General features: G+C 35.5%; 1 protein-coding gene across 1 annotated transcript in view; it reads right to left on the bottom strand.

The window, feature by feature from the left end:
• LOC130869263 (solute carrier organic anion transporter family member 6A1-like) overlaps positions 1–26,087 on the bottom strand; it is a 60,221-nt gene that overhangs the window by 13,621 nt on the left and 20,513 nt on the right. Inside the window, exons 9-12 of the mRNA XM_057761268.1 lie at positions 23,561–23,756; positions 10,427–10,580; positions 6,733–6,920; positions 3,293–3,357 (exon numbers count right to left, since the gene is read on the bottom strand). Of these exons, the coding sequence (XP_057617251.1) occupies positions 3,293–3,357; positions 6,733–6,920; positions 10,427–10,580; positions 23,561–23,756 (603 nt within the window). The remainder of the gene's footprint in view (positions 1–3,292; positions 3,358–6,732; positions 6,921–10,426; positions 10,581–23,560; positions 23,757–26,087) is intronic.

Here is a 26,087-nt window from a genome sequence, read left to right as displayed (position 1 = left end):
CACTTTTTGGAAGTCACTTGCTTGCATTTCTTGCTTACTCAGTTAATATTATTTCCTTCTTGGGTCTCTGAGGTAGTTGAAGACAAGATAGTTATAGTTATAGTCTCCCTCATTTATGAGACCCAGAAAAGAAATTCACTAAAGAAATGTAAAGTATATAAGATTGAGAGATATCAAAAGTTAGTTTTGGATAATAATGCAAGTTGTTGTAGAAAGTAAATTAGGTACAAAAATTTGGATTCACCAAGATGAGATACATGTGGAATATTTTCTCTGAGTTTGTCAAATACAAATTGACTAGATATTCTTGATGTATCTGTTACCTGTATATATTATATTTAGTTATTATACTTCTTGTATATAGTTTTTTTTAATAAATGGTGACTTCTCTTTTGTTTTCAGCCACTCAGACACAATAATCACACAGAAATATTAATTATATCACTGCTTGGCTATTAGCTTAGGCATATTCTTAGCTGAGTCTTATATCTAAAATTAACCCATTTCTACTAATCTGTGTATTGTCATGAGGCTGTAGCTTACCAGAAAGATTCCGGACACCCATCTACTTCAGCAGCTACATAACATCTCCCTGACTCTGCTTACTTTCTCTTTGTATCCTGCCTAGCTTTACTCTGCTAAACCATTGGTCAAAAAAGCTTTATTCTTCAACCAATAAAAGCAACAGAAAGCAACATATAAACAGAATGACATCCTACATCAGTTTTTCTTATATCATTTATAGACTTCTTTATTTTAGGCACAAAGGAGAAATGTAGTGGTATATTATTTGTATTTTGATAAATCTTCTCTGAAGACCAGAGGCAAAGCTAAAGCCATTAAAGGTCAGGTAATGGTGACATATACCTTTAATCCAGGATTTGAGAGACAGAGTTAGATGATCTCTGTGAGTTCAAGGCCACCTTGGGTTACACACGGTGGTGGAGGCTCAAATATTTAATCCCAGTCTTAGGGAGTCACACATCTTGAACACCAGCATGAGAAGAAATATAAAATATGAAGAGAAAGAGCCTTAGTCTGTTTAGTTCGTGGCTGCCCCACCTTGGTAGAGGTAAGACTTCTCTAGTTGCTTGGCTGCTTTGCTTTTCTGGTTTTCAGACTGAACCCCAATATCTATCTCTGGGTTTTTATTTTTTTGTCTACACTTTCTATTGCAGCAGGTATTAATGCAGACTTATTACTATTCAAAGTGCTAAGAATACTTGGCTATGAGTGTTTAGCCACAGATGTTACATCTCTATGACCCTCCTCTCTTCAGAGGCTCTGGGGACAATAGAAGAAGGGGGTGAAGGAATATAAGAACCAGGGGATGGAGAAGAGAGTTGTAAAATACTTTCCTCTGGGCATAACATAGTTATTGCATATGTGAACTCATAATAGCTGTTCATACTTCACAGGTCCGTGAAAGATCAAGCCAGTTAAAAAAATGCCACCATGGATTTGGAAGGACATTGGAAGCCCCAGAAAATTCGATTTGTTCTTATAGAAATTAAATTCATAAGTGGTTGCACAAGTTTGCATTCCCACCAGCAATGGATGAGTGTTCCCCTTACTCCACATCCTCTCCAGCAAAGGCTATCATTGGTGAAATTCAGGATCAACCTACACCAGGATCCAGCAATACCACTCTTGGGAATATACCCAAGAGATGCCCTATTATATTACAAAAACATTTGTTCAACTATGTTCATACCAGCATTATTTGTAATAGCCAGTTGTTTGGAAACAACCTAGATGTCCCTCAATGGAAGAATGGATAAAGAAAGTGTGGAATATATGTGCATTAGAGTACTACTCAGCAGTAAAAAACAATGACATCTTGAATTTTGCATGCAAATGGATGGAAATAGAAAACACTATCCTGAGTGAGGTAACCCAGACCCAAAAAGATGAATATGGTATGGACTCACTCATTAGTGGATTCTAGCCATTAATAAAGGATATTGAGCCTATAATTCATGATCATAGAGAAGCTAAATAAGAAGGTGAACCCAAAGAAAAACATATAGTCATCCTCCTGGTTATTGGAAGTAGACAAGATTGCCAGGCAAAAATTGGGAACTTGGCCGTGGGGGTTGGGGTGGGGGTAAGGGGAGATGGGAGAGAGAAAAGTGAGAAGGGGAGAATGGGGAGAGCTTGGGAGAATGGGAGGTTTGGGATGGAGGAAGGGTGGATATGGGAGCAGGGAAGTATATATCTTAACTAAGGGAGCCATTTTAAGATTGGCAAGAGACTTGAATCTAGATGGGTTCCCAGGTGCCCAAGGAGATGGCCCCAGCTAGTTCCTTGGGAAGCTGAGGAGAGGGAGCCTGAAATGGCCCTGTCCTTTAGCCATACTGATGAATATCTTGCATATCACCATAGAACCTTCATATGGCAATGGATGGAGATAGAGACAGAGACCCACATTGGAGCAATGGACTGAGCTCCCAGGTCCAAATGAGAAGCAGAAGGAGGGAGAACATGAACAACGAAGTCAGGACCCCGAGGAGTGCACCCACCCACTGAGACAGTGGGGCTGATCTAATGGGAGCTCACCAAGGCCAGCTGAACTGGGACTGATGAAGCATGTGATCAAACCGGACTCTCTGAACATGGCGGACAATGAGGGTTGACTGAGAAGCCAAGGACAATGGCACTGGGTTTTGTTCCGACTGCATGTACTGGCTTTGTGGGAGCCTAGTCTGTTTGCATTCTCACCTTCCTAGACCTGGATGGAGGGGGGAGGACCTTGGACTTCCCACAAGGCAGGGAACCCTGACTGCTCTCTGGGCTGGAGAAGAAGGGGGAGGGGGATTGGGGGGAGGAGGAGGGAAAAGGGAGGAGGGGAGGAGGTGGAAAATTTTAATAATAATAAGAAAAAAATTAAATTCATAGACGCATCAAATTGAGAATCATTGGTGATGAAGACATTTAATTTGGGGACTTCACAAGCTTACAGGAAGTAGAAGATTACGGTGAGTATGTGAATGTTTTGTAAAATCTCTCAAAGTCACTTTTGTGAGATGATAAAAGAAACTTCAGGTTCAAATTCATGGCTCCAGCCTGACACAACACAAGTAATGTATATTTTACTTAACAGGATGGCTTTTATTTCACACATTTTCTTTCTAAATTTAATCAACTCCCAACTTTTTCCAAGCAATCTCCTATTTACTTGTTTTGTGTTATTTTACATTATTATTTATTTGTAATTTTAAATATACATATAAACAAATTTATATATAAATATGAACAATTTGATACATTAGGCATATCTGAAAATACATACCTAATAATCTCAAAGCTGTATAGGTCACACCCATGCCCAGGGACTTTAAATTGTTAGGTAAAGTTCTGAAAGCAAATAACAATATTACCTATGTGTTAGGTTAATGTTTGATATATACATATATATTATATATTATGTTATATTGTGACTATATATTATAAACATGAATTTATTAATTATATATTTATCCATTATAAAATATTATAATTATGTATGTTGCATAATTTAGTATACAAATCTTTAGCTAGTTGACAAAAGTTCAATTTTCCATACAGATAGAGTATAAATTTTTCCATTTCTCCATTATTTAAACAAGCTGTCTACAAAGCTCATCATCCTTCCCAAGAGAAGGAACTTCATGAATCAGATTTGCTTAAGCCTTCTCTTCCTGAAGTGACTTAACTCTCTTCCTCTTAATTCATCTTTCCTCATGCTGGCAGGTTCAATTTTGTTTAGAATCCGTTACACCTTTGTGAAGTCCACTTCACATTTTTCTAGTTTGTTGGAGATTTTGGATTCTACACTCCAAAAATTATTTTGGTAAGCATCATTTAACTTCCAGGCTTTTGACTGGGTTATACCTAAATGGTACTTTGGATGAAGGAGAAAGGTGAAGTCAAGTCCCTTTCTTCAGGATTCTTTCCCATAGTTACTCATGGTGACTGAGTGCTACAGAAAGGTGTCTTCCTTACAGGTATTTTTCACTCTCACTCCCTTAGAGTGAAGATGCGAATACCATGCCTTGCCAACTGACATTTGGTTGCCATTTTATTCTACTTTTCTTTAACAGTCCTAATTTCTGAGTTATCCTCTTTCATGTTGTACCCTTATTATTTTCACTCCTTAAAGTAAATGAAAACCTACTTTGCATCAGTTTAAGCAGGAGAAGTTCAATTACATTCATGCAAAAAACTCTAATTAATTTAGCAAGCCACACACAGAGAGAAGTCATTAAAGGTACTAGGGGTTTGTTGAGAAGAAGAAAAGATAAAAACAAGTGTCAAAACCAACTAAAATCCACTGTATATATTTATAGTTATGAATGAGAATGTTGAAAAATTAGAAGAATCTCTGTGTTTCTTGTTGATTAAATCAAATATTTGTTGAAGAAGAAAAGCAGTGCAGAGTTATGTTTTAAATCAGTACTTTTTAAAGCTAGTTTGTTATTTATTTTTTTGTATTAAAACTAAACACTTTAGAAAATGTTTCATTTATAAAAGTATGGCACCAAATTTCATGGCATTTCAAAAAAATCACCTTAATTCTACCCATATTGACCTGGTCAAGCATACATTGTATCAAATTCTTATAATAGAAAAGTAATGATTACCAATTACCCACCAGCAATTCAATTATTCTATAAATATAAGATATATTTCACAACTAGATTGACTAGAGATAAAAACAATTGCTGTATTTTAGGGGCAAAATTTTTGTTCAAAGCTTTTCATACAAAGTAGAACTGTTGGGAATAGGTTTAATTACAACAGAGTGTTCTGCATCATTTAGCATGGGAGTTTTCTTATATGTAGCATGACAGAACTTTTCTCTGAAACAAAATGTACTGACATGAAAAATTAGTAAGAAATATTATTTAAACCATCTCTGTGAGACAAAAATAAGTTGAAAGCTTAGTGATTTCTCTGAGTTTCCAACCTAACTGCATGTAAATTTAGACATATAGGCTAGAGGGAGAACTCAACAGGTAAAAGCACCTCTGGTGACACCCAAGAACCTGACTGTGCTTCCTCAGAATCCAGTAAGGGTCCTGTATTCTCTTCCATTACTATACCTATTGACCTTTATGCTAATATCACAGTGTTTTGTCACTACAGCTTGGCTGCATAATTTAAAGGCATATATAGCTCCAGCATATGCTTTTGTGTTCATCAATATTTTGGCTATTTGTAATCTTTCATATCTACATGTGAATTTTAGAATTTTCCCTTGTCTTACGAAGAATGACAATAGAATACATTGATGGAGATTGTATGAAATTGTAGATTGTATTTGGTAGGATGATCATGTTCCTAATATCAACTCTACTGATCTGTAAACAGGAAATATTTTCTAATAAGAGGGAGGGGTGCTACAGAGGTCAGAGGAAAACTTTCAAGATGTGTGTTTTCTTTCTACCATGTGAGTTCAAGGGGTTGAACTCCGGTCTTCAGACATGGTAGAAAGTGTCTATTCTCAGTGAGGCATTTTGCCAGCTCGAGTATGGGTTCCTTTATATTTACTCTTCCTTGAATTTTATTTTCATTAACAAAATTATCATTAGTGACCTAAATGAAAAGTCCGAATATGTTCCAAGATTTCTCCATATTCCAACAAAGTGACAATTTTCACCCTTTTAACAAAGCTAAATATTTCCCCATTATGGGCTATAATATCTCTAAATATCACTATTACACACTTACATTCTTTTTTCTCTAGTTTCCCCATTTAACTCTGTTTTTCTTCCTATCTTCAAACTACCCTATCAAGATGACCATTTGACTGTAATCCCAGTACCAGAAAGGCAGAGACAAAGAAAAGCATTGAGAAAAACTGGGGTTATACAGGAAGACCCTATCCACCAAAACACTTAAACTACAACATAAAACAAAAACAAAATATATATCTCATCAATTATGATTATCCATTTTAGAGAATTTCATTATATATATGATATATTTTGATCATACCCTCCTCTATTTTCTCTCCTTCTAGTTCCTTCTTATTCTTCATTCTGCTTTTTTTTTCTATCATAACCATATGCTTAGTAGAATATTCCACACATTTCTGTCTCTACTTCTACTCCACAACTATTTGTGATGATGCCAGAAATGAGCTACTGTTTTCCCCTTTTGTTGGTCATCTTTCACAGGATTTTTAGAACACAAATATACTTGTTAACTTGAAAAGATAAATTTAATGTCCTTTTATTTTGTTCCTAGAATAAAAATGAATGTTAGGTGGACTTTACATATTCTAGAAGAACACATGAATGATAAGTGTAGAACTAGGGCCAAATACCCATTCCAAAGAATCAATTCTATACTCACATTTATTCAACAATTAAAAAAATCCGATTTATGGATTCTTCACTTGTGTTATAAAAAGTGAATGTAATCTATGATTTGTATTAACTGTATTTTGTTACTAGTGCATAGATACAGTTTCTACATAATTCTAAATAATATTAGAGAGTAATCTTTGCAATTCCAAAAATATGTAACTTAAATTAAAGTGAACCTAAATGTAACATCTATATAAGTTAGGCAAATAAACAAGTATAAGGAAAAATTATACATAAAATTTAACAACATAAATATTTTTTCCTCTTTATTTACTACTTTAAAACACAGAAAATCTTTTGCTGTAGCAATATGAACTATTTCTAAATGTATAATTCTTTAGTGCTAAATGTATAATAATTATGAGTATTACATACTTACCGGAGTATAATCAAGGTTATTGGTGTACTAGCCGAACTAGAAAAAGCAATTGAAGAAAAGAAAAAAGCAAAAAACAAAGGTAATGTGTTACACTTGGTATCACATTTTCCAGGAATGGCATCAATAAGATCTCCGTCAGAATCTGCATTTGTCAATCCTTTTTTAATGCAAGAACAATTGTAGTATGTCTATGAATATTAAATATAAAAAAGAGTATTTCAGAAACAATCAGGAGACAATAAATTTATTATTATAAAAATAAAAGGAATTAAATCAATATCCAAAGGGAAACTACCCAGTGTTCAGACTGCTTTTGGTTTTATGGATTTTTATTTATTAAGATGAAAATATAATCATACTATTACCTTCTCTAAACCATTCCATGTACCCCTTTCAAGTGCAGCAAGGGCAAGGATAGGAAGAATGGGAAAGAGTAAGAAAACAAAAATCCAGGATAGGATGAGAAATGTAAGTTGAACAAAAATTGGCAATTGCATAATTTGGTTAAGGAACTTTGATCTATACTCTTAGAAGCCACTCAGGTTGCTGAGATTATTGAATGACCAAGGCAAGGATAAAAGTTGGCATACAGCATACAGGCTAATGAAATACAGTACAACAAAATGCAGTGCTGAAGAAATGGGAGATAACAGAGAAAATACTGAAAATAATCCTACAGGCCATTATGTAGTAAGTAGATGGGAAAGAGTTTTCTGGAAGCTCTGTATAATTAATTGGAACCAAAATAAGAAAGTCACATGAGAAAGTTTTACTAGGGAAATGAAGATCTTCAGCCCAGAGGGGCAGCAGAGGAAAACTAGAAAATAGCATCCTGATTTGGGTTTTCTTTCTCTATCTTTCTAATGTTCTTCAAGGACTCTTTTACATTTTAATCCACTAAAATGGCAGAGGAGAAAGATCCCTTATATTATGTTGGACTCCTGGGACAGAGTGCAAGTGAATAAGTGTGCTGAGCAGATCTGAAGGACCAAGGTGCAGTACAAAACACAGAGTGAATAAAGTGACTAATTACAAGACTGAAAACAAAGCTTAGTAGTCAATTGGTGAGATTTCAGGATATTAGGTTCCAAAAGTATTGAAGAATTTGAGAAGTTCATATTTTATAATGAACTGAAAGTAATGGCCTTGCTCTTTCACAAGATAATTGATATTTAAGTCATGAACTGAATATAAACTCTAACTAGAAATTAGCTAAGGTTTGTTCAATGGAAGTACAGAAGTACACATATGAATATTATATATGTTTTTGTATATATGTACAATATTATTGGGAAGAAAATAGTGGAGGAATTATAGAACTATCAAATTAGATCCTCATTAGTAATTTAAAAATTATCATGAATATTAGAGAGTGTGTCAGTGACCCAAGCTCTAAGTCCTCTGCAAAGAATGACAGTAAATGTCTCAAGGCTGGACCTGGAGGAAATAGGGGGTGCAAAGGAATTACATTCTGCTGAGAAAAATCGATGAGAGATACTTGGGGGAAGGAGGACAGAGCATGCCCTAAATCATCAGAGAAACAAAAAGGATGTTTACTTGTTAGTGTGAACCTTTTGGGAAGGGAAATAGTTACTGACTCAAACTACCAAAAACAAAGCACTTTCCAGAGTAAAGTAGACATTAGAGGATGAAATAAAGGAAGTAGTGTTTGGATGAAGAACACTTTCTGATTTTAGAGGACAGAATAGAAAGTTTCAAGGTGGGAGCAACGGGTAAGAAAGGGAAACAAATGATGTAATAGAAAAGTCAGAAATGTGTGGGGATAAATTACCTCAAAGGCCATACCACTTTTTTTTCTCTTTGTTTGGACCTAATTTGCTTTTTATTTCATCTTCTCATTCTTGTTCTTATTAGATGCCTGCTTGTTTTCTAACAATAGAGAGAATGAAAGGCTGTGGATTTTAATGGGCATGAAAGTGGAGAGGATCTAGTAGGGAGTGAAGGAGGAGAAACTATACTCAGAATATATTATATGGAAAAAAATGTATTTTCAATTGAAACGTCATTCAAAAGTAAGTGAAGGATTGCCTACAAAAAGTAAAATATATGAGCAAATATTAGGAGATGTCTCACTTAATAGAATGTTTGTTGTGCACCAAGAGGAACTGAATTTGAATACCCAACACCCATGAGAAAAGTCAATCTGTAACCCTAGTTCTGGACTGGAAAGGGGAGAAGAGTGGATCCTGGAGATTACTGGCCATCCAGCCTAAACAAACTGATCAACTCTAGATCAAATGAGAAATTCTCTCTCAGAAGTTAAAGCAAAGATCAACTAAAGAAGACATTCACTACCAGGTTCTAGATTACACACACACACACACACACACAGAGCACACTAAATTAAATGAATAATAATATGTATGCTTGCTGAAAATTATACAACATCAGGACAAATAGTTCATTATACTTTTCTATTACATTTAAATTTCTCCCATATTTTAAAGACTACTTTTAACATGTAACATTTAATAAGAATAATTATAAATACCATAAATATTTTTATACTAATTCTTGTTAATATTGTTATGCTACTAAATCATAGGTATAACTGTAGATGTTGTTGTGTCGATGAATCAGTATGTCTATTTACTGCTCACTTCCTTTACAAGAAACAGGAGGTAGAGGAAAATAAACACAGAATTAGAACATAGATCTGTAAGTTTGTGCCAGTTAAAAGGTAGAAATTGAAAAAATGTAATTAGTAACTTTATACTTATATGTTCACCCAGGGGCTGGGGAGATAATCCCATAAGTAAGGTGTTAACAATGGGGACCTTTGTTTGATCCCCAGCATCCACATAAAAATCCCAGCTTGGTAGTGTGCTTGTAGCCCCACTGTGGCAAAGACAGAGATGTATGGGCCCATTTGGCTCTTGGGGCCAGGTACCATAGCCTATTTGTGGAGCTCCAAAGCTGTGAAAGACTGACTCAAAAATCAAGGTGGGTTACTCCTGAGGAATGACGTCAGAGACTGCCCCCAATCACTGCTTCATTTACATATTTCTAGACTGAGTAGAACAGAGAAAAGTCTCCAGCTTTTGAACCCCACAAACTTAGACAAGTGATAGCTTAATCAATTGCTCTCTACAACAGAACATGGACTAGGAAAAAACACATTCTGGGTTGTTGTAGCAGTCCAGAAAATAAGAAATTTCATGCTAGTACTATGCCATGTGTAACTAGAGTTTTTAAGCAGATTCAGTTAAGTTATATCATATTCTCTCATTCATATGAGTTATCTATAACTTTCAGTTTTTTAGAAAGATATGTTTTGTGAAAGCCTTATACATGTGGTAAGATTTGGGACACAAAGTACTGGTGACTAGGGATGTAGCTTAGTAGTAGAGCCCTTGATTCAACATCCTACTTAAAGATAAGTCCTACCTATATCTGGTGCAAATATGAAACAGCAGGAAGCTAGAGAGCAGGCATTTTGAATATCAGCAGAAGGCACATTTGAAGGAAATATGACTCACAGGACAGCACTGGGAAAGCCTGGTGTGAAACATTGTGAGTTAAAGATTGTGTTCAAAGTCCAGAAAGTTGGGAAACATAAATTAGGTTTTATCTGCGTGTTGCTAAAAGTTTGTGAGAGAACTGGAAGTAATACCAAATCACTATAAAATGAGCATGTTACTAGAAAGGAAGAGGCATAATAAATACAAGTTACCTTTTCATTGTTTAATTCTTTAAGAGATATGCAGCCTGCAAAGCAGGGAGAGAAATACTCAACATCATCTCTTCCACACACAGAAGCATAGTAAGAGCTTGTGCAGCCACAGTGCTTATTGCATGGAGCTGTGAGGTTTCCCAATTTACCTGACCTGTGATGTTGAGATGAAATACAGTTATAATGCCATCATTTAAATTATTAACGCTGTCATTAAGATCTCAATCATATCCACAAACATCCTTATTGAAATAATTTCTTTTCACAGATTTGCTAGGTTATAAAAACATTATAAAATGCACATTTAGGAGGGTACCCCCTGATAGTCCTGGAGAGATGGCTTAGCTCTTAGGAGCACTTCCTGCTCTTCCAGAGGACCAATATTTCATTTCCAACATCCACAATGAAGCTCACAGTCATCTATAACTCCACCTCCAGGGAATCTGAAGCCCTTTTAGGGTCTCTGCAGGCACCAGCCATGCAAGTCTTACATATACATACCTGCAAGTGAATACTCATTCACACAAATAAAAGCAGCTAAATCTTAAAAATATCCCACTTGAATTTTTATTATGCTATAGCAAAATTGTCACCACAGTCATGTTGACAAAGAAAGTCATCATTGCCTGCAATGGGTTGCCCCCTTTCCACACATATACTTCAAAGAGCTCTACTGCACATATATAATTCCTCTACTTATTAGTAATATCTCATTGTCCATTTGTTTGGATTTTATAAAAAGCAATCACAAGAAACATTTTCCTTGCTTCTTTTGCACAAATAATCTTTATTTGCTCTTCTATGGACTTATGTCTTCATGATTCTTGTATAAGTATTAAAAGCAGAATATTTAAATAGTATATAAGTTTTTATAGTAATTATTTTAGATTTTACATATCTGGTATTTTGCTTGAAGGTATTTATTTGCACCTTATTAGTTAGTATAGTGTGGCTCTACTTCTTCCTTGGGATCATTGGCTGCATTGGTCCTCAAGGGTGGCAGGATCAGAAGCAAGGTACAGGGTTGGGACAGCTATGGGTACCACAAAGACAGCAGAATTCCAGGAGACAGACTTTGGTGAATCAGCTCAACTTTATTCCAGAATACAAGGAATGTGTTCAGGAGTACAGGACTGAGGAGCTTGGGCATGAACACAAATCTTAGTTATCACCTGTGCACCAGGGAAGACTTCTAGAAGGAATCTGTGCCAAGGGTCAAGCTAACGATAAATCAGGTGTATGATTTAGAGACAGCTTTCAGATGAATTCAGTCCACAGGGCCTAGGGACATTCTCCAAGTAAGGGCAGATAGAGAGCAGGAAGTTTCGCTGGGGAGGGAAGGAGTCTCTAATATTGTCTAGTTTTTTTTTTTTTTTTTTTTTTTTTTTTTTTTTTTTTGGTTTTTCGAGACAGGGTTTCTCTGTGGCTTTGGAGCCTGTCCTGGAACTAGCTCTGTAGACCAGGCTGGTCTCGAACTCACAGAGATCCACCTGCCTCTGCCTCTGCTGGGATTAAAGGCATGCGCCACCATCGCCCGGCCTGTCATCTAGTTTTTGGAAAAAGCTGCCATGTCAGGATAGACCACAACCTACCACAGTACCACGGTCTTCCAACATGAAAGCAAAAAAAAAAAAAAAAAAAAAAGTCATTAAATCTCTTGGGAATGAAGTTACTGACAGTTCTGAGCTTCTGTGTGCATAATGGGATCCAAACCTGGGTCCTCTGGAGGGAGAGCAAGTGTTCTTAAACACTGATCCATTTCTCTAGCACAATACATTTTTTTCTAACTTTTCAAGAAATAGTTTTCAAAGAGGTTTATTGGTATGCTTCTGCAAGAAGTATACAGAATTTTCAGCTGTTCTCCACATTTCTCTGTAACAGTATTTTCATTGACTAGCCATTATGATTGGGGAATAATGGTTAAGATTGTGTTTTTTGATTCACATTTCCTAATGATTAATGATAGTGAATTTATTTCTAGCTGCATATTTTCCATCTGAATATGCATATATTCATATTATTAGATGAAAGTTGGTTCCAAACTATTTTTCTATTTTTCTTATTTTCTTATTAGTAACAAAAACATAAAGTATTTTTATTTAATCAGAAACAAATCTTTCTATATATTATTTTCTTTTTGTTTTTACACTTTGTGGCTTTTTGTTTGTTTGTTTGTTGTAGTGGCATTTGAATAGTATTTTAATAAATAAAGCTTGCCTGAAGATCAGCCTACAGATCAGGTAGCTATGGCACGCAACTTTAATCCCAGTAGCCACACTAGTTTGCCATAGAAACTGGGCCATGCATTCCCTTAATCCCAGTGGTGCATATCTTTAATCCCAACCCTAGAGAGGATTATAAAAGAGGAGGAAACAGCTCTCAGACACAGTCTCATTCTGAGATTGCCAGAGGTAGGATCACTATTTTCAAACTGAGATCAAGGTTAAGTGCCATTAGCTGGCTGTTTTACTTTTTGGATCTTCGGGTTAAAGTCCAATTTCTCTGTCTGAGTTTTTATTAATTGTACTTCAGTTTGCTGTTTAGTTTTTAATGTCCTTGAAAGCCAGTCATGATGGTACACACCTGTAATTCCAGGAGTTTGGAGGCAGAGGCAGGTGGATCTCTATAAATTTGAGATCTGCTTAATCTACATAGTGAGTTCAAAACAGCCAGTTATACATAGTGAAATGCTTCTCAATAAACCAACAACCACAACAAACAGAAAAAGTTTTTTAAAAGGCAGATTTAAGTTTTTATGAAATCCATTTGGCAAATTTCTTCCTAGATTATGAGTTTTATGTTATGTAAAAGAAATTCTTGCCAAATTCAAGATCAAAAAGATTTTCCTTAAAGTCTTAGAATATTGCATTTCACATTTGTACTTACGGTTCATTTTGAATTCCTCTGCATAATACAAAGTGGGGATTCAAATTTGTTTTTATCTAATGGTCCCATCCCAATAGAATTTTTAAGTCTTCACATTTAAATATTTTATCTCTGAATATGCATGTCTGTGAAAGAATATGCATACTCTGATCAATCTGTAGAAAGCTACCTGTATGTAGTTTTTTTTATTGTCAAACTGCTAGTCAATAGTATTTTTGCAAATAACTCTAAAGTCTCTATTACATCTATACCCCGCCAAAGATCAACCATCTATATGTACATGAATTTCTATTCATAGTCTCTTTAATGTATTTTAATACTCTCTCAGTTAACATAGTTCTACAATGTTTATTGGCAGCAAATAGGGTTAGTCTTCTAATTTTGTTATTTTCTAAAAACTTTTGTTTTTCTAGATCATTGTATATCGATGGCTATCTGAGGTTTTATTGTTAATATCTACAATGGAAATCCTGATGGAATTTTTTCACCCTTACACTTAATACACAGTAGAAATTTGGGAAGGAGTCAAATCTTCATAATAATGAGTCTTCTTGTCAAGCATGTGGGTTAACTCTCCTTTGAAAAGATGTTTTTAATTATTTTCATTAATGCATTGTAACAGTCAGTATATATTTCTCATATACTTTATATCATTGACAATATTTTAAATACTACTTCCAATCATTTTCATGTAGTATGTAAAAACCTATATTCAGAAATCTACCTGCTTTTGCCTCTCTAGCGCAGCCATTAAAGGCATGCGGCACCATGGCAGGCTCCATAAGGGTTTCTCTTGCTGAGACAAAACCTATTAAGAATTTAGGGAACTTAGGGAGGAAAGGGTCTATTATTTCAGCTTACATCCGCCATAAGCAAGTCATCCTGTCAGGGAAGGAGTCTGAAGGGCAGAGCCCATGAAGGAGTTCTGCTTCTGGGCTTGCTGGCTTTGCTTTCTTATATAATCCAGGGCCATGTCCCACGGCTAGCATGATGTACAACGGCCCGGGTCCTACCATTTCAATCATTAATCAAGAAAACGTTCTCCAGGCTTCCTACAAGCTGATCTTATGGAAGCATTGTCTTTATTGAGGTTCCCTCCTCTCAGATGATGCTCCCTTATGTCAAATTGACAGAACACTAGCCAGAAATGCCAGAGGAACAGATTCCATATTTAGTGATAACCCTCTTGCTATATCACATAGTGCTACTTTTAAAATATGTCCTTACAAGCAGTATTGAGCATTGGACACTTCTTATGAGAAAACGAATGTGATTCATGGACACTTCATCTTCCTGCTCTCAACTAAACCTATTGATATCTCCAAAGGTCCAATTGCCATAAGTTGAAGCCATCAACATGTAAGTAATGGGGCAGATTAAAAACATTCACATCGCACAATTCTTTTTCTTACTTTATTTTTATTCATTTTACATTCCAACCTCAGTTCTCCCTCCTACCCCTCCTTCTGCTCTCCCTGACCTCCCCTGCCCCACCAGCCCACCCTCCATCCACTCCTCCCGAAAGATATGGCTGCCCATGGAGAGTCAACAAAGCCTGGCACATTAAGTTGAGGAAAGACCAAGCCCCTTCCCTGCATCAAGGTTGAGAATGGCATCCCATCATAGGGAACGGACTCCAGAAAGCTAACTCATGGACCGTGGATAGATCCTGGCTCCATGCCAGGGGCCCTTCGGATAGTGCGAGCTACACAACTATCTCCCACATGCAGAGGGTCAGGCCAGCCTCAGGTTCTGGGAATTCAGACAAAGAGGGAGGAGGAATTATATGAGCAAGGGAGGTCAAGATCATAAAGGGGAAGTTTCCAGAGACTCCTCAACCAAGCTGTCGGGAACTCAGGAACTCTAAACCGGCAGCTGTGGAGCCTTCATGACACGTCACAAAGTTTAATTATAGAATTAGCGGTAGTAACTCAAGACTCCATGGAGAAGTACTAATCTTCAAATTTGAATTTCTTTTAAGAACCTTTACTTAAAAGTGTACATTCTGTGTTTGAAATAAAAGCCTTATTGATTAACATCTAATATACTCAATTAAAATATACAACCCTGGTTTTAGTATATTTATGTATGTGAAGTTACCTTAGTAGTCAATTATTTGAGCCTTTTCTCATCTTCCTTTCTCCCTCATTTTCTTTCCATTTCATTCTCATTCCTTTCTTCTTGTTTTTTCTCCTTCCTTCCTTCCTTCCTTCCTTCCTTCCTTCCTTCCTTCCTCTCTTTTTCTTTCTTCTTCTCTTCCTTTCATCCTTCTTTCTTCTCTCTTTTCTTCTGTGAGACAGATTTTTCCCCTACAGCCCACCTAACCTAAATTCACTATATAGCCAAGGCTGACCTCCAACTCATGGCAATCCCCACTCAGACTCCTATGGGCTGTAGAACATTTTTATCACCTCAAAAAATAACAGATGCTGAATTTCATCAGGTAATTACTTTTTGGCTACCTTAAGAGTTTTTCCGTTTCATTTTTAGCTTGTTTAATATGACGTATCAATTATTTTTTCTCTGTAAACCTATTTTCTTGATGATTCATGGTTGAATAAAATTTACCTAATCTTATAAATTCATGGATATACAACAATGAAAATAAAATAATTGCCATATATACCATTTTACACATTTCTCATTTCTTTGTATTTGGGAATACTCAAAGTTCTTTTTGCCAGTTGCTTAAAAAGTATATAAGAAATTATTAACCATTATCTTTTTGTCCTATACATTAGAAGTTATTCCTCATTTACAAATGCCTCCTTGAAGATATTTACCATCCTTTCTTCATCCACTTCTGACTCCCAAAACTACCTCAGCCTTTGGGAGACACTATTTTATGTACTTTTAACAGTGTTTTATAATTTTATTTTTATTTTCCTTTTTTAAAAAATTAATTTAGGCTGACCTGGAACTTATTATGTAATTACAATTTTTATTATAGTAATTTACTTCCTTGATTAAATTTACTCTTGGGAATATTATTTTATTTGGTTGTTTTTTTTTTGTAACTAGCTAAAAAGATTGCTTTTCTCATAATTTTCAAAGGATGTTTTCAAGTATTGATATAACATGACTGCGTTTAGTTCTTTCCTCCTGGCCCTTTGTGACATATGCTGTCTGCTGTACTGGATCTTTGACTCTAAAATTAATTTGAATTTCTGTGCTCCTAGTTTAGTTGAAGGATGGGCAATTATTTTTTTTTCAAAGATATAATGTTGTATTAAGGCAATCTTTTGGGGTCTGGAGAAATAACTCGGAACTTTTTTTTTTTTTTTTTTTTTGGTTTCTTCGAGACAGGGTTTCTCTCTCTATGGTTTTGGAGCCTGTCCTGGAACTAGCTCTTGTAGACCAGGCTGGTCTCGAACTCACAGAGATCTGCCTGCCTCTGCCTCCCAAGTGCTGGTATTAAAGGTGTGCACCACCACCGCCAGGCCCAATAACTCGGAACTTAAGAAGGCTTGTTGTTCTTCCTTCTAGAGAACCCAGGTTCAGTTCCCAGGACCTAGGTCAGTATTTCGCAAATGCCTATAATTCCAGCTCAGATGAATCTGATTTGGTCATCTGGCTTCCAAAGGCACATGAGTTAAACAGAGACAAGCATGCATAAACATGAATAAAAAATATTTTGTTTTTATTGAGTTATAATTTTTTTTCTCCACTCCTCTTCCTTCCTCCCCTCTCTACGTCTACCCTCTTCCATGACCCCCATATTCCCAATTTGCTCAGATCTTGTCTTTTTCTACTTCCCATGTAGATTAGATCCATGTATGTTCTCTTAGGTTCATCTTTGTTGTCTAGGTTCTCTGGGATTGTGAATTGTAGGCTGTTTTTTGTTTTTTTTTTTTTCTTTTTTTGCTTTATGTCTAAAAGTCACTTATGAGTCAGTACATATGATATTTGTCTTTCTGGGTTTGGGTTACCTCGTTCAATTTAATGTTTTCTAGATCTATCCATTTGCCTGCAAATTTCAAGTTTTTTTTCACTTGTTTAACAGACATTTATTACTTTAGTTGAACAACCTCTATACAATTGTTTTACTGAATAGAAAAGAATTCTAGGTCAAGATTTTTATCTAGTATTTTCTGGAAATCAGTAAAATCCTTTAGAAATCTGAAGAGAAAAAAAAAAACAGTTTAAGAAAAGCTTCAATTAGATTGTTAAGCCCGCTAGCCCAGATCCCTGATAAGGGCTGTACTGTCTATTCATTCCATACTCAAATGCATCCTGGGACCTAGTACAAGGCATGGCAAAAACAAAACATGGTGGTATGTGTGGCCTTTGTGAAATGTCAACCTCTGAGAAATATACCAGGGACAAATACCACCGGCCACTACCTAAGGAAAGACTAATGAAGTCATATAGCCAACTGCTTTCCTTACCCCCAAGATGAATTGACTGGCCCAGGATTGACCTTTAAATACCCAACCATCCTTGTTATGTGGCTAGAAGCTTCCTAATGGTTGGATACAATCTTGACCACAACTTTTTAGAGTTCACTTGGCTGGCATTAATTGAGCCCCACATTGCACCCATCACTGGAATACAAACACTAAGGGAAATCTGTCCCGAGGGCAACTTCACCATACCATTCCCACATAGGCCACACCCCACCCAAAATTCAATCACCACCACCTTCAAAACACCAAGGTGTCAACACCGATTACTGGACATCAAACTCATCCTCCTGAGATCCAACAGAATACGGAAGCCTCTTCCAATTTTACCTGGTTCTTCTGAAAATGGGACACTGGATTCAGTCTCAAATTGTGGGTTGTAGCTGACCTCCCTTTTTTAAGCATGTTCACAAAACAAGCTGGAAGCTTCTCTTCCTACATTTCTAAGCAAAATTCCAACTCTAAAGCAAGCAGCCACTTCAGTGACTAGAAGATTTTATCATCCCAAGAAAGCTGCAGGTTCTATCACATGCACCAAACACTTCTACAGGGCAAGTCCTATGACTCCTTACACACAGGATACCACATGGTGCAAACCATACTCCGAACTTCCTAAGCAGGTAACGCAAAGACAGAAAGGTCACCAGAAACAAAACAACCATCACTATAGTCTTCAAACATTATTGCACTTTAACCGCTATAATCCACAAAGCATTCATGACAATCTATGACAGTTTTAAGAGACAAATAACACCTTTAAGCAGACAGCAGTGTACTATACCTATTATTTCTTTGGTTTTGCTGTCTGGGTTATTTGTGCTCTAGAAGCATAGGACGTTTAAAGTGTTACAATTATGGCATTATATTTTATCATTCCTTGTAAATTAATGGCATTTAGTTTATGTAGTTGGGTAACATGCAGGTGTGTTGTGAGTGGACAGATAATGTCTTCCTTGACGAGCAGCATCTCTCTGCCTATGAGATTACAAATTCTCAGACATGACATACTAAAAATTTTGATGATGGATGACAGCAAAACTTGTTTTGACATGTCTTCTATGAAATTGATATTAAGGTTGAGCAACAACAGTGTTTATGACAAACATAAGTATTTTAAGTATTCACAAAAGCGACTATACTTAATGCTCATAATCCACTAGTCCAGTTTCTTATATTGTGAACAGAAAGCTCTTACCTCCCCTCATTTTTCCGATGCTCTTTCAGCTAGTAGAAAATATTTTTATAAATTTTTGCTTCGAATTATATAAATTGATCATGTTTTCACATATATAACATATCACTCACTCAAAAATAAACATAATTATAAATTTAAAGCATTTTATCTTCTGTAGTAAATTGTATTTTACTATAAGACAAAAATATAACTTCTATTTTTTCCTAGCACTACAGTAAATCTTTTAGTAAATATGTAGGTTTATTAAATACTGGAGAAACAGGTCAAATTGGAAGTGGTGCCTTAAATTCTATTTCCAGTTTGGTAATAAATTTCCTAGGAATATATTTTTAAAACATGCATTATCTTTAGGGTTGAAATATCTACTTTACATATATTAAGTTTCTATGTATTCATAATATATCACTGAGCTATCTATTCTAAATCTTATAAAGATTTTTAATTAAGACAATACCACCATGTTTGTTTTGGTTTCACAATTATTTTTTATCTCTAGTAGCTGAGTCCTCCATCTTGGTTTTATTGATTTTATTTTAAAATTATAGTATCTTTTAATAATGAAGAAATTGACAAATTATGGGCAGAAATTAAACCCTGGCAAAGAGCTTGTAGTAATTTTTAAAATGTTTTTATTGAGCTATTCATTTTTTCTGCTTCCTCCCTTCTTCCCTTCTCCTTTCTACCCTCTCCTGTGACTTCCATGCTCCCAATGTACTCAGAAGATCTTGTGTTTTTCTCCTTCCTATGTAGATCCATGCATGTCTCTCTTAGGGTCAGTTTGTTGTCTAGGTTTTCTGGGATTGTAGATTCTAAATTTTTTTTTGTGTGTTTGTGCTTTATGTCTAGAAGATACTTGTGAGTGAGTACATACTATATTTGTCTTTCAGGGTCTGTGTTCCCTCACTCAGTATGTTTTATTTTTTTTTTAATAGATTGATCCATTTGCCTGGAAATTTCAAGGATGCCATTATTTTTACTACTGTGTAGTACTCCATTGTGTAAATGTACCACATTTTTTCTCCATTCTTTGGTGGAAGGGCATCTAAGTTGTTTCCAGGATCTGGCATTTACAAACAATGCTTCTATGAACATAGTTGAGCACATGTCCTTGTGGTATGATTGAGCATCCTATGGATATATGGCCAAAAGCAGTATTATTGGGTCTTGAGGTAAATTGTTTCCTAATTTTCTGAGAAATCTCATACTGATTTCCAAAGCGACTGTAAAAGCTTGCATTCCCATCAACAATGAAAGAGCATCCCCTTACCCCACATGCTCTCCAGTATAAGCTGTCATCAGTGTTTTTGATCTTTTTATTCTGATAGGTATAAGATTGGAATCTCAGAGCTGTTTTGATTTGCATTTCTCTGGTGGCTAAGAATTTTGTGCATTTCCTTAAGTGTCTTTCAGTCATTTGAGATATGTCTCTTGAGAGTTCTCTGTTTAGGTCTTTACCCCATTTTTATTGGATTATTTGTTCTTTTGATGTTGTTTTTTTTTAATTCATTGTATATTTTGGAGATCAGTGCCCTGTCCGATGTGCAGTTGTTAAAGATCTTTTACCAATCTGTAGACTGTCATCTTGTCTTGTTTACCATGTCCTTTGCTTTACAGAAGTGTCTCAGTTTCAGTAGGTACCATTTATAAATTATTGCTCTCAGTATCTGTACTTTTGGGGTTATGTTTAGGAAGTGGTCTCCTGTGTCAGTGCATTCAAGTGTACTTCCCACTTTCTCTTCTATGAGGTTCAGTGTGGTTGGTTTTATGTTGAGGTATTTGATTAATTTGAACTTGAGTTTTGTGCTTGACAATAGATATGCATCTATTATCATTCTCCTACATGTTGATATGCCAGCGATGAAAGAACACTTAAAAGTAAATGAAAGCAAAGATTAAACCTTGTACCTTTTGCATAATGAGTTAACTAGAAAACATCTAAGAGACCTTTAGCTAGATACCCCGAAACCATTTGTTGAATATGTTTTCTTTGTTCCATTTTATATTGTTAGCTTCTTTGTCAAAAATCAGATGTTCGTGTGGGTGTGGATTGATATCCAGGTCTTCTATTTGGTTCCATTGGTTCTCCTGTTTGTTTTATGCCAATACCAGGCTGTTTTAATTATTGTAGCACTAAAGTAGAGTTTGAAGTCAGGGATTGTGATGCCTCCAAAAGTTCTTTAGTTGAACAGGATTGTTTCGGCTATACTGGACTTTTTGTTTCTGCATATGAAGTTGAGTATTGTTCTTTTGAGGTATTTGAAGAATTTTGCTGGAATTTTGATGAGCATTGCATTGAATCTGTATATTGTTTTTGGCAAAATTACCACTTTTACTATGCTAATTCTACCTACCCAAGAGCATGGAAATTTTTTCATTTTCTAGTGTCATCTTCAATTTCTTTCTTCAAAGATTCAAGGTTCTAGTCATACAGGTATTTCACATATTTGGTTAGATTTACCCCCAAGATATTTTATGTTATTTTTGGCTATTTTAAAGGGTGATGTTTCTCTGATTTTTTTCTTAGTCTGTTTATCATCTGTAAAAAGGAGGGTTATTGATTTTTTTTTTGAGTTAATCTTCTATCCTGCTACATTAATGACAGGGTTTATGAGTTATAAAAGTTTGCTAGGAGAAATTTTGGGGTCACTTATGTATACTATCATATTGTCAACAAATAATGAGAGTTTGACTTCTTTTCTGCTTTGTATCCTCTTGATCTCTTTGAGTTATCTTATTGCCACTAGTTTTTGGTGGTGCAGTATTGCTCTTTGTGTTGTTGTGTTCTTTCCTTGTTGTCTACCCATGTTTTCTTCTGATTGGGGCACTTGGTGCTGTGTCTCTTGTGGTCACTCTTCCTAGTGTGAATGGACCCATGGCTTAGATGGTTGCTCCTCATTGTGGAGTCAGAGCCATGGTTCTGGTCATGATGGAGGTCACTTGACAATTCAGGAGGTTAGATCTGCTCATGCTGGCACCAGCAGGGTTCAGGCAGTTGGGCAGGGGGCAGGAGGAAAGGTGGGACATTGTTTTTTACTTTTTAAATTTGATTTTATTGAGGTAGACCTTTTTTTTCTGCTCCTCTCTCTTCCTCATCCCTCCCATTCAACCTTCTCCCATGGTCCCATGCTCCCTATTTACTCAGGAGATCTTGTCTTTTTCTACTTCCCATGTAGATTAGATCCATGTATGTCTCTCTTAGGGTCGTCTTTGTTCTCTGGGATTATTAGTGGAAGGCTGGTTTTCATTGTTTTATGTGTAAAAAACACTTAGAAGTGAATACATATTTGTCTTTCTGGGTCTCGGTTACCTTACTCAATATGATGCTTCTACATTCATCCATTTGCCTGCAAATTTCAAGATGTCATTATTTTTTCTGCTGTGTCGTACTCCATTGAGCAAATGTACAACATTTTCCTTATCCATTCTTCAGTCAAGGGGCATTTAGGTTGTTTCCAGGTTTGTGGCTATGACAATTAAAGCTGCTATAAACATAGCTAAGCACATGTCCTAGAGAGTGTATTCTCTACTCATGACATTTTGTTTTTTGCTTTGCTTATGTATATAGCCTCTTCAAGATTTGTATAATTCTCTATTAGGGGGGAATAACATAATTCTGTTTTAACTAAAATGTATTTTAAAAATATTTCCTATAAATTTTAAATAATTTTCAAATGAATTTCTAGAGGAGTGATTTGTTTATAACATTCAATATTTAAATAAATTACTTATGCAATTCTTAGTTTATGCATTAATTTAAATTAGTAACATTTAATTTTACTCATAAATGTTTTTGTACAACTTAAATATCTGAACATTTTATTTGGGCCTCTTATTTGTTAATTCTCAAACAAATTATTCAAAATGATATATTTTTCCATTTGTTTCTTGCTAGAGTAATGAAACAGTTCAGTCTCAGTATTTTTTGTTCTCAGGGATTTTTCAGTTGGTATGCCATTAATTCTCCAGCTGCAGATACTCTGGAATTTTTCATTATTTAAATATTTCTCCATTCTGAATATAACGATTCTATCAGATTAACAAAAGATTTTGCATAGAAAAGACTTTTAATTTTTATGTTTTTATATATTATCATTTATTGTCAGTTACAGATATATCTTTTCTTGCTATGTCTACTAATTCAAGACCTGCTTCTAAGTCCTTTGGATCCATTTGTAAGAGAAGTGAAGCTGAGGTCATGTTTTCTAACCCTGTGGACAGCTACAGTAACATGTACTGGATGTTGGTTTGGTGTAAGCTATGGTTCTATCTTATCACGTCACTTGATTATCCTTGCTTTTCATTTACAAATGCAATACTTAATGTTAACCCATGCCAAGACTGTTGATTTCTTTCATATTTGATTTAAAATGTCCAGGCCAAATCACATTATACATATTCTAGTACTATGGTGTACTGGCTACATACCCTAACAGAAAGGTCTAGTTTTGATTATAAATCACTTATGAATTAAATAAGTGTATCTCTATGAAATATGAACTATTAATATAAAAAGTAAAATTATGTTTTATACATCATTTGCATGTTTAAAATTTTTAAGAATTATATAAATATATAAAGTTACTGGATTATTAGTCTGGAAAATATACCTTCAGTTATGATTTAGAAAACTGAGTATACAAACATATTTACCCCTCATAATTTTCACTGATTCCGGCAAAGTGCACTGTATCACATTCTACAAAAATTACTAATATGAAAAGCAGAAGCGATATAATAGATGTCACCATTACAAATTTCATTTGGCCTTTACAAGACATTCTCAACTTCGAAACAATTAAACCTCCCAGAAGACTGCCAATTGCACCTCCTGGAATTAAAATAATTCCTAAGAAAGGGAAAAAAAAATACTGTTAAAACATATCCCATTGAAAGTACCAAATGCAGCACATTGATGTCATTCCCTCTACTCAAATACAGATTTTTAAAGTAAAAAAGTAGAACTTGAAGATGTAGTGTTTGAATAAATCTGGACTTCATAATAGTTACAATCCTGTGAATGAATATTGGTAGTGGTGGTATGCTCTTATACACTGGGTATCTAATACCAGTATCTAATAGCAGGTATCTAATATGTAAGTAAACCATGAACTTAGTTCATATCATATAGAAGTTATGAGCTGTCTTATTGAGAAATACTTTTAGCTGATTGAATATATGACTTATTACAAGAGACTTAACTGAAATAACATGCTTTCTCAAACTAATGTACAAGAATTGGACCAATCAACTTACTGAAATCTCTCATAGATGATCAACGTGAACAATCTTACATGTCTGTGAGACTCCAGAATACCCAATACAAGCAGTATAAGCTCTGGTTTTTCTCTTTTTTTAAAAAAAAAATAAAAGATTTATTTATTCATTATATATACAATATCCTGCCTGCATGTATCCATGTGGGCCGGAAGAGGGCACCAGATCTCATTACAGACGGTTGTGAGCCACCATGTGGTTGCTGGGAATTGAACTCAGGACCTCTGGAAGAGCAGCCAGTGCTTTTATTCTTTGAGTTATCTTGCCAACCACAAGCTATGGTTTTTCTAATTAAGATAAATATTTAGAAAAAGGAAACAACAGGAAGAGTATGAGCTGAAAAACCAAAGAAAAGAGAATGAAGAGGAAAAATAGAAAACACCCAGTATAATGGAATACACTCATAAATAAAATCTAATCAGGTCAATATGTAGACAATTGTGTGTATATAATGTGATATAATAGAGAACTAAATACCAATAACAACACAAATGCAAGATTAAATCTGGTGACGATTTGAATACATGCAAATGAAATGCCCATAAAGATGGTAAAAGTGAAAGCAAAGAGGGAAGAAATAAAGGTGACAGGCGAAAAAGAAGAACAAACAACAAAAGTGAACAATAAAAATACATAATTGATAAAATTCAAGTTCAGGTCCCAAATGGTGAAATAAGGACACGCCACACTAGTTTTCTTTTCCATGGGATGGAAACAAAATAATAGCCTTGGAACTTGTTATAGAAGGAACAGTGGATGAGCACAGTTAGTTGCGTGGACAGAAAACGAAACCTGGCACATTATACAGACTAGAGAGAATGGCAAAGCAAGGTGATCAGACACCATGGCTCCTAGAGTACAAAATTTAATTCAGAAGTGGACACTCTGCTCCTGGGTACTCAAGTGACAATGACCTGGCACAGAAGGTTGCATCTTGCAGACAAGTAGCCTAAATCAATACCTGGCCTAGCATTTGAAAACAAGCTTGCTTCACAAAGGAAATTAACAAGAAGCTCAGTGAAATCTTAGTGCTAGAGCTTCTGGTGTCAGGACCCAGTGACTCCCAGGCTGGAAGTTCTGACAGTACCACATCTCAGACTTCTCATGGACAGCTCTATGCATAGTTAGCTAAGCCACCATCACAGGCAAAGTTGAGACTGTTATACCTGGGCGAATTTCTTTGATTTAAGGTACAGGCAAATTTATACACACCCACACTGTGAGAGGCATTCCAGGCATGCCCCCTGTCTTGGATGCTTCTTGTACACCAGGTTCCAAAAACTAAGCCTTCAGAGCAAATGGTTCAGCATTGTCCATAGTCTATACAAATTTAGTGTTCACTAAAGAGAACTTGTTGTAGACCCAACACTGTCTACATATCAATTGTACAGAAAAAAAAAAAAAAGGCTTCCTAAGTGAAGATAAACCTAAAGCAGTCTAAAGTCACCCTTAATGGTGTTGCAAGACAGGGTCACTCTTCTGCCACTAATATCCACGTTCAGAGCATTGCAATTTAAGACTTTAGAGAGTACACACTCCTGGTCTGTCAGAATGCCCTGACTTTGGCAAATATTGAGCACAGAGTGTTTCTGTTCCCACTACTTTGGTTGGAGCAGAGAAGAATTACATCAATCTGAAAATACAACCTACCATTCTCACCCTATTCATAAAGAATTTCGACTAGAGAAGACCCAGAGGGATCTTACTCAGGAAGATGATTTCATTTTTTTCCTCCATCTATTTTCATTTTCGCATTGCAATTTCATTTCTTGTTATGTTTCTTACTTTTATCTTCATTTTAGTTGAGTTTCCCTCTCTTCTGTTTATTTTTTTCATGTTTTCATCCTTCCTTCTTTTAATATGTATTTTTATGATTCAATTCATTCTTCCTTCCCTTTTAATT

This window comes from Chionomys nivalis, chromosome 2 (genome assembly GCF_950005125.1).
Source record: "Chionomys nivalis chromosome 2, mChiNiv1.1, whole genome shotgun sequence".
NCBI lineage: Eukaryota > Metazoa > Chordata > Mammalia > Rodentia > Cricetidae > Chionomys > Chionomys nivalis.
Note: the sequence above shows the minus strand (reverse complement) of the source record. Positions and strands in the feature narration are given on the sequence as shown.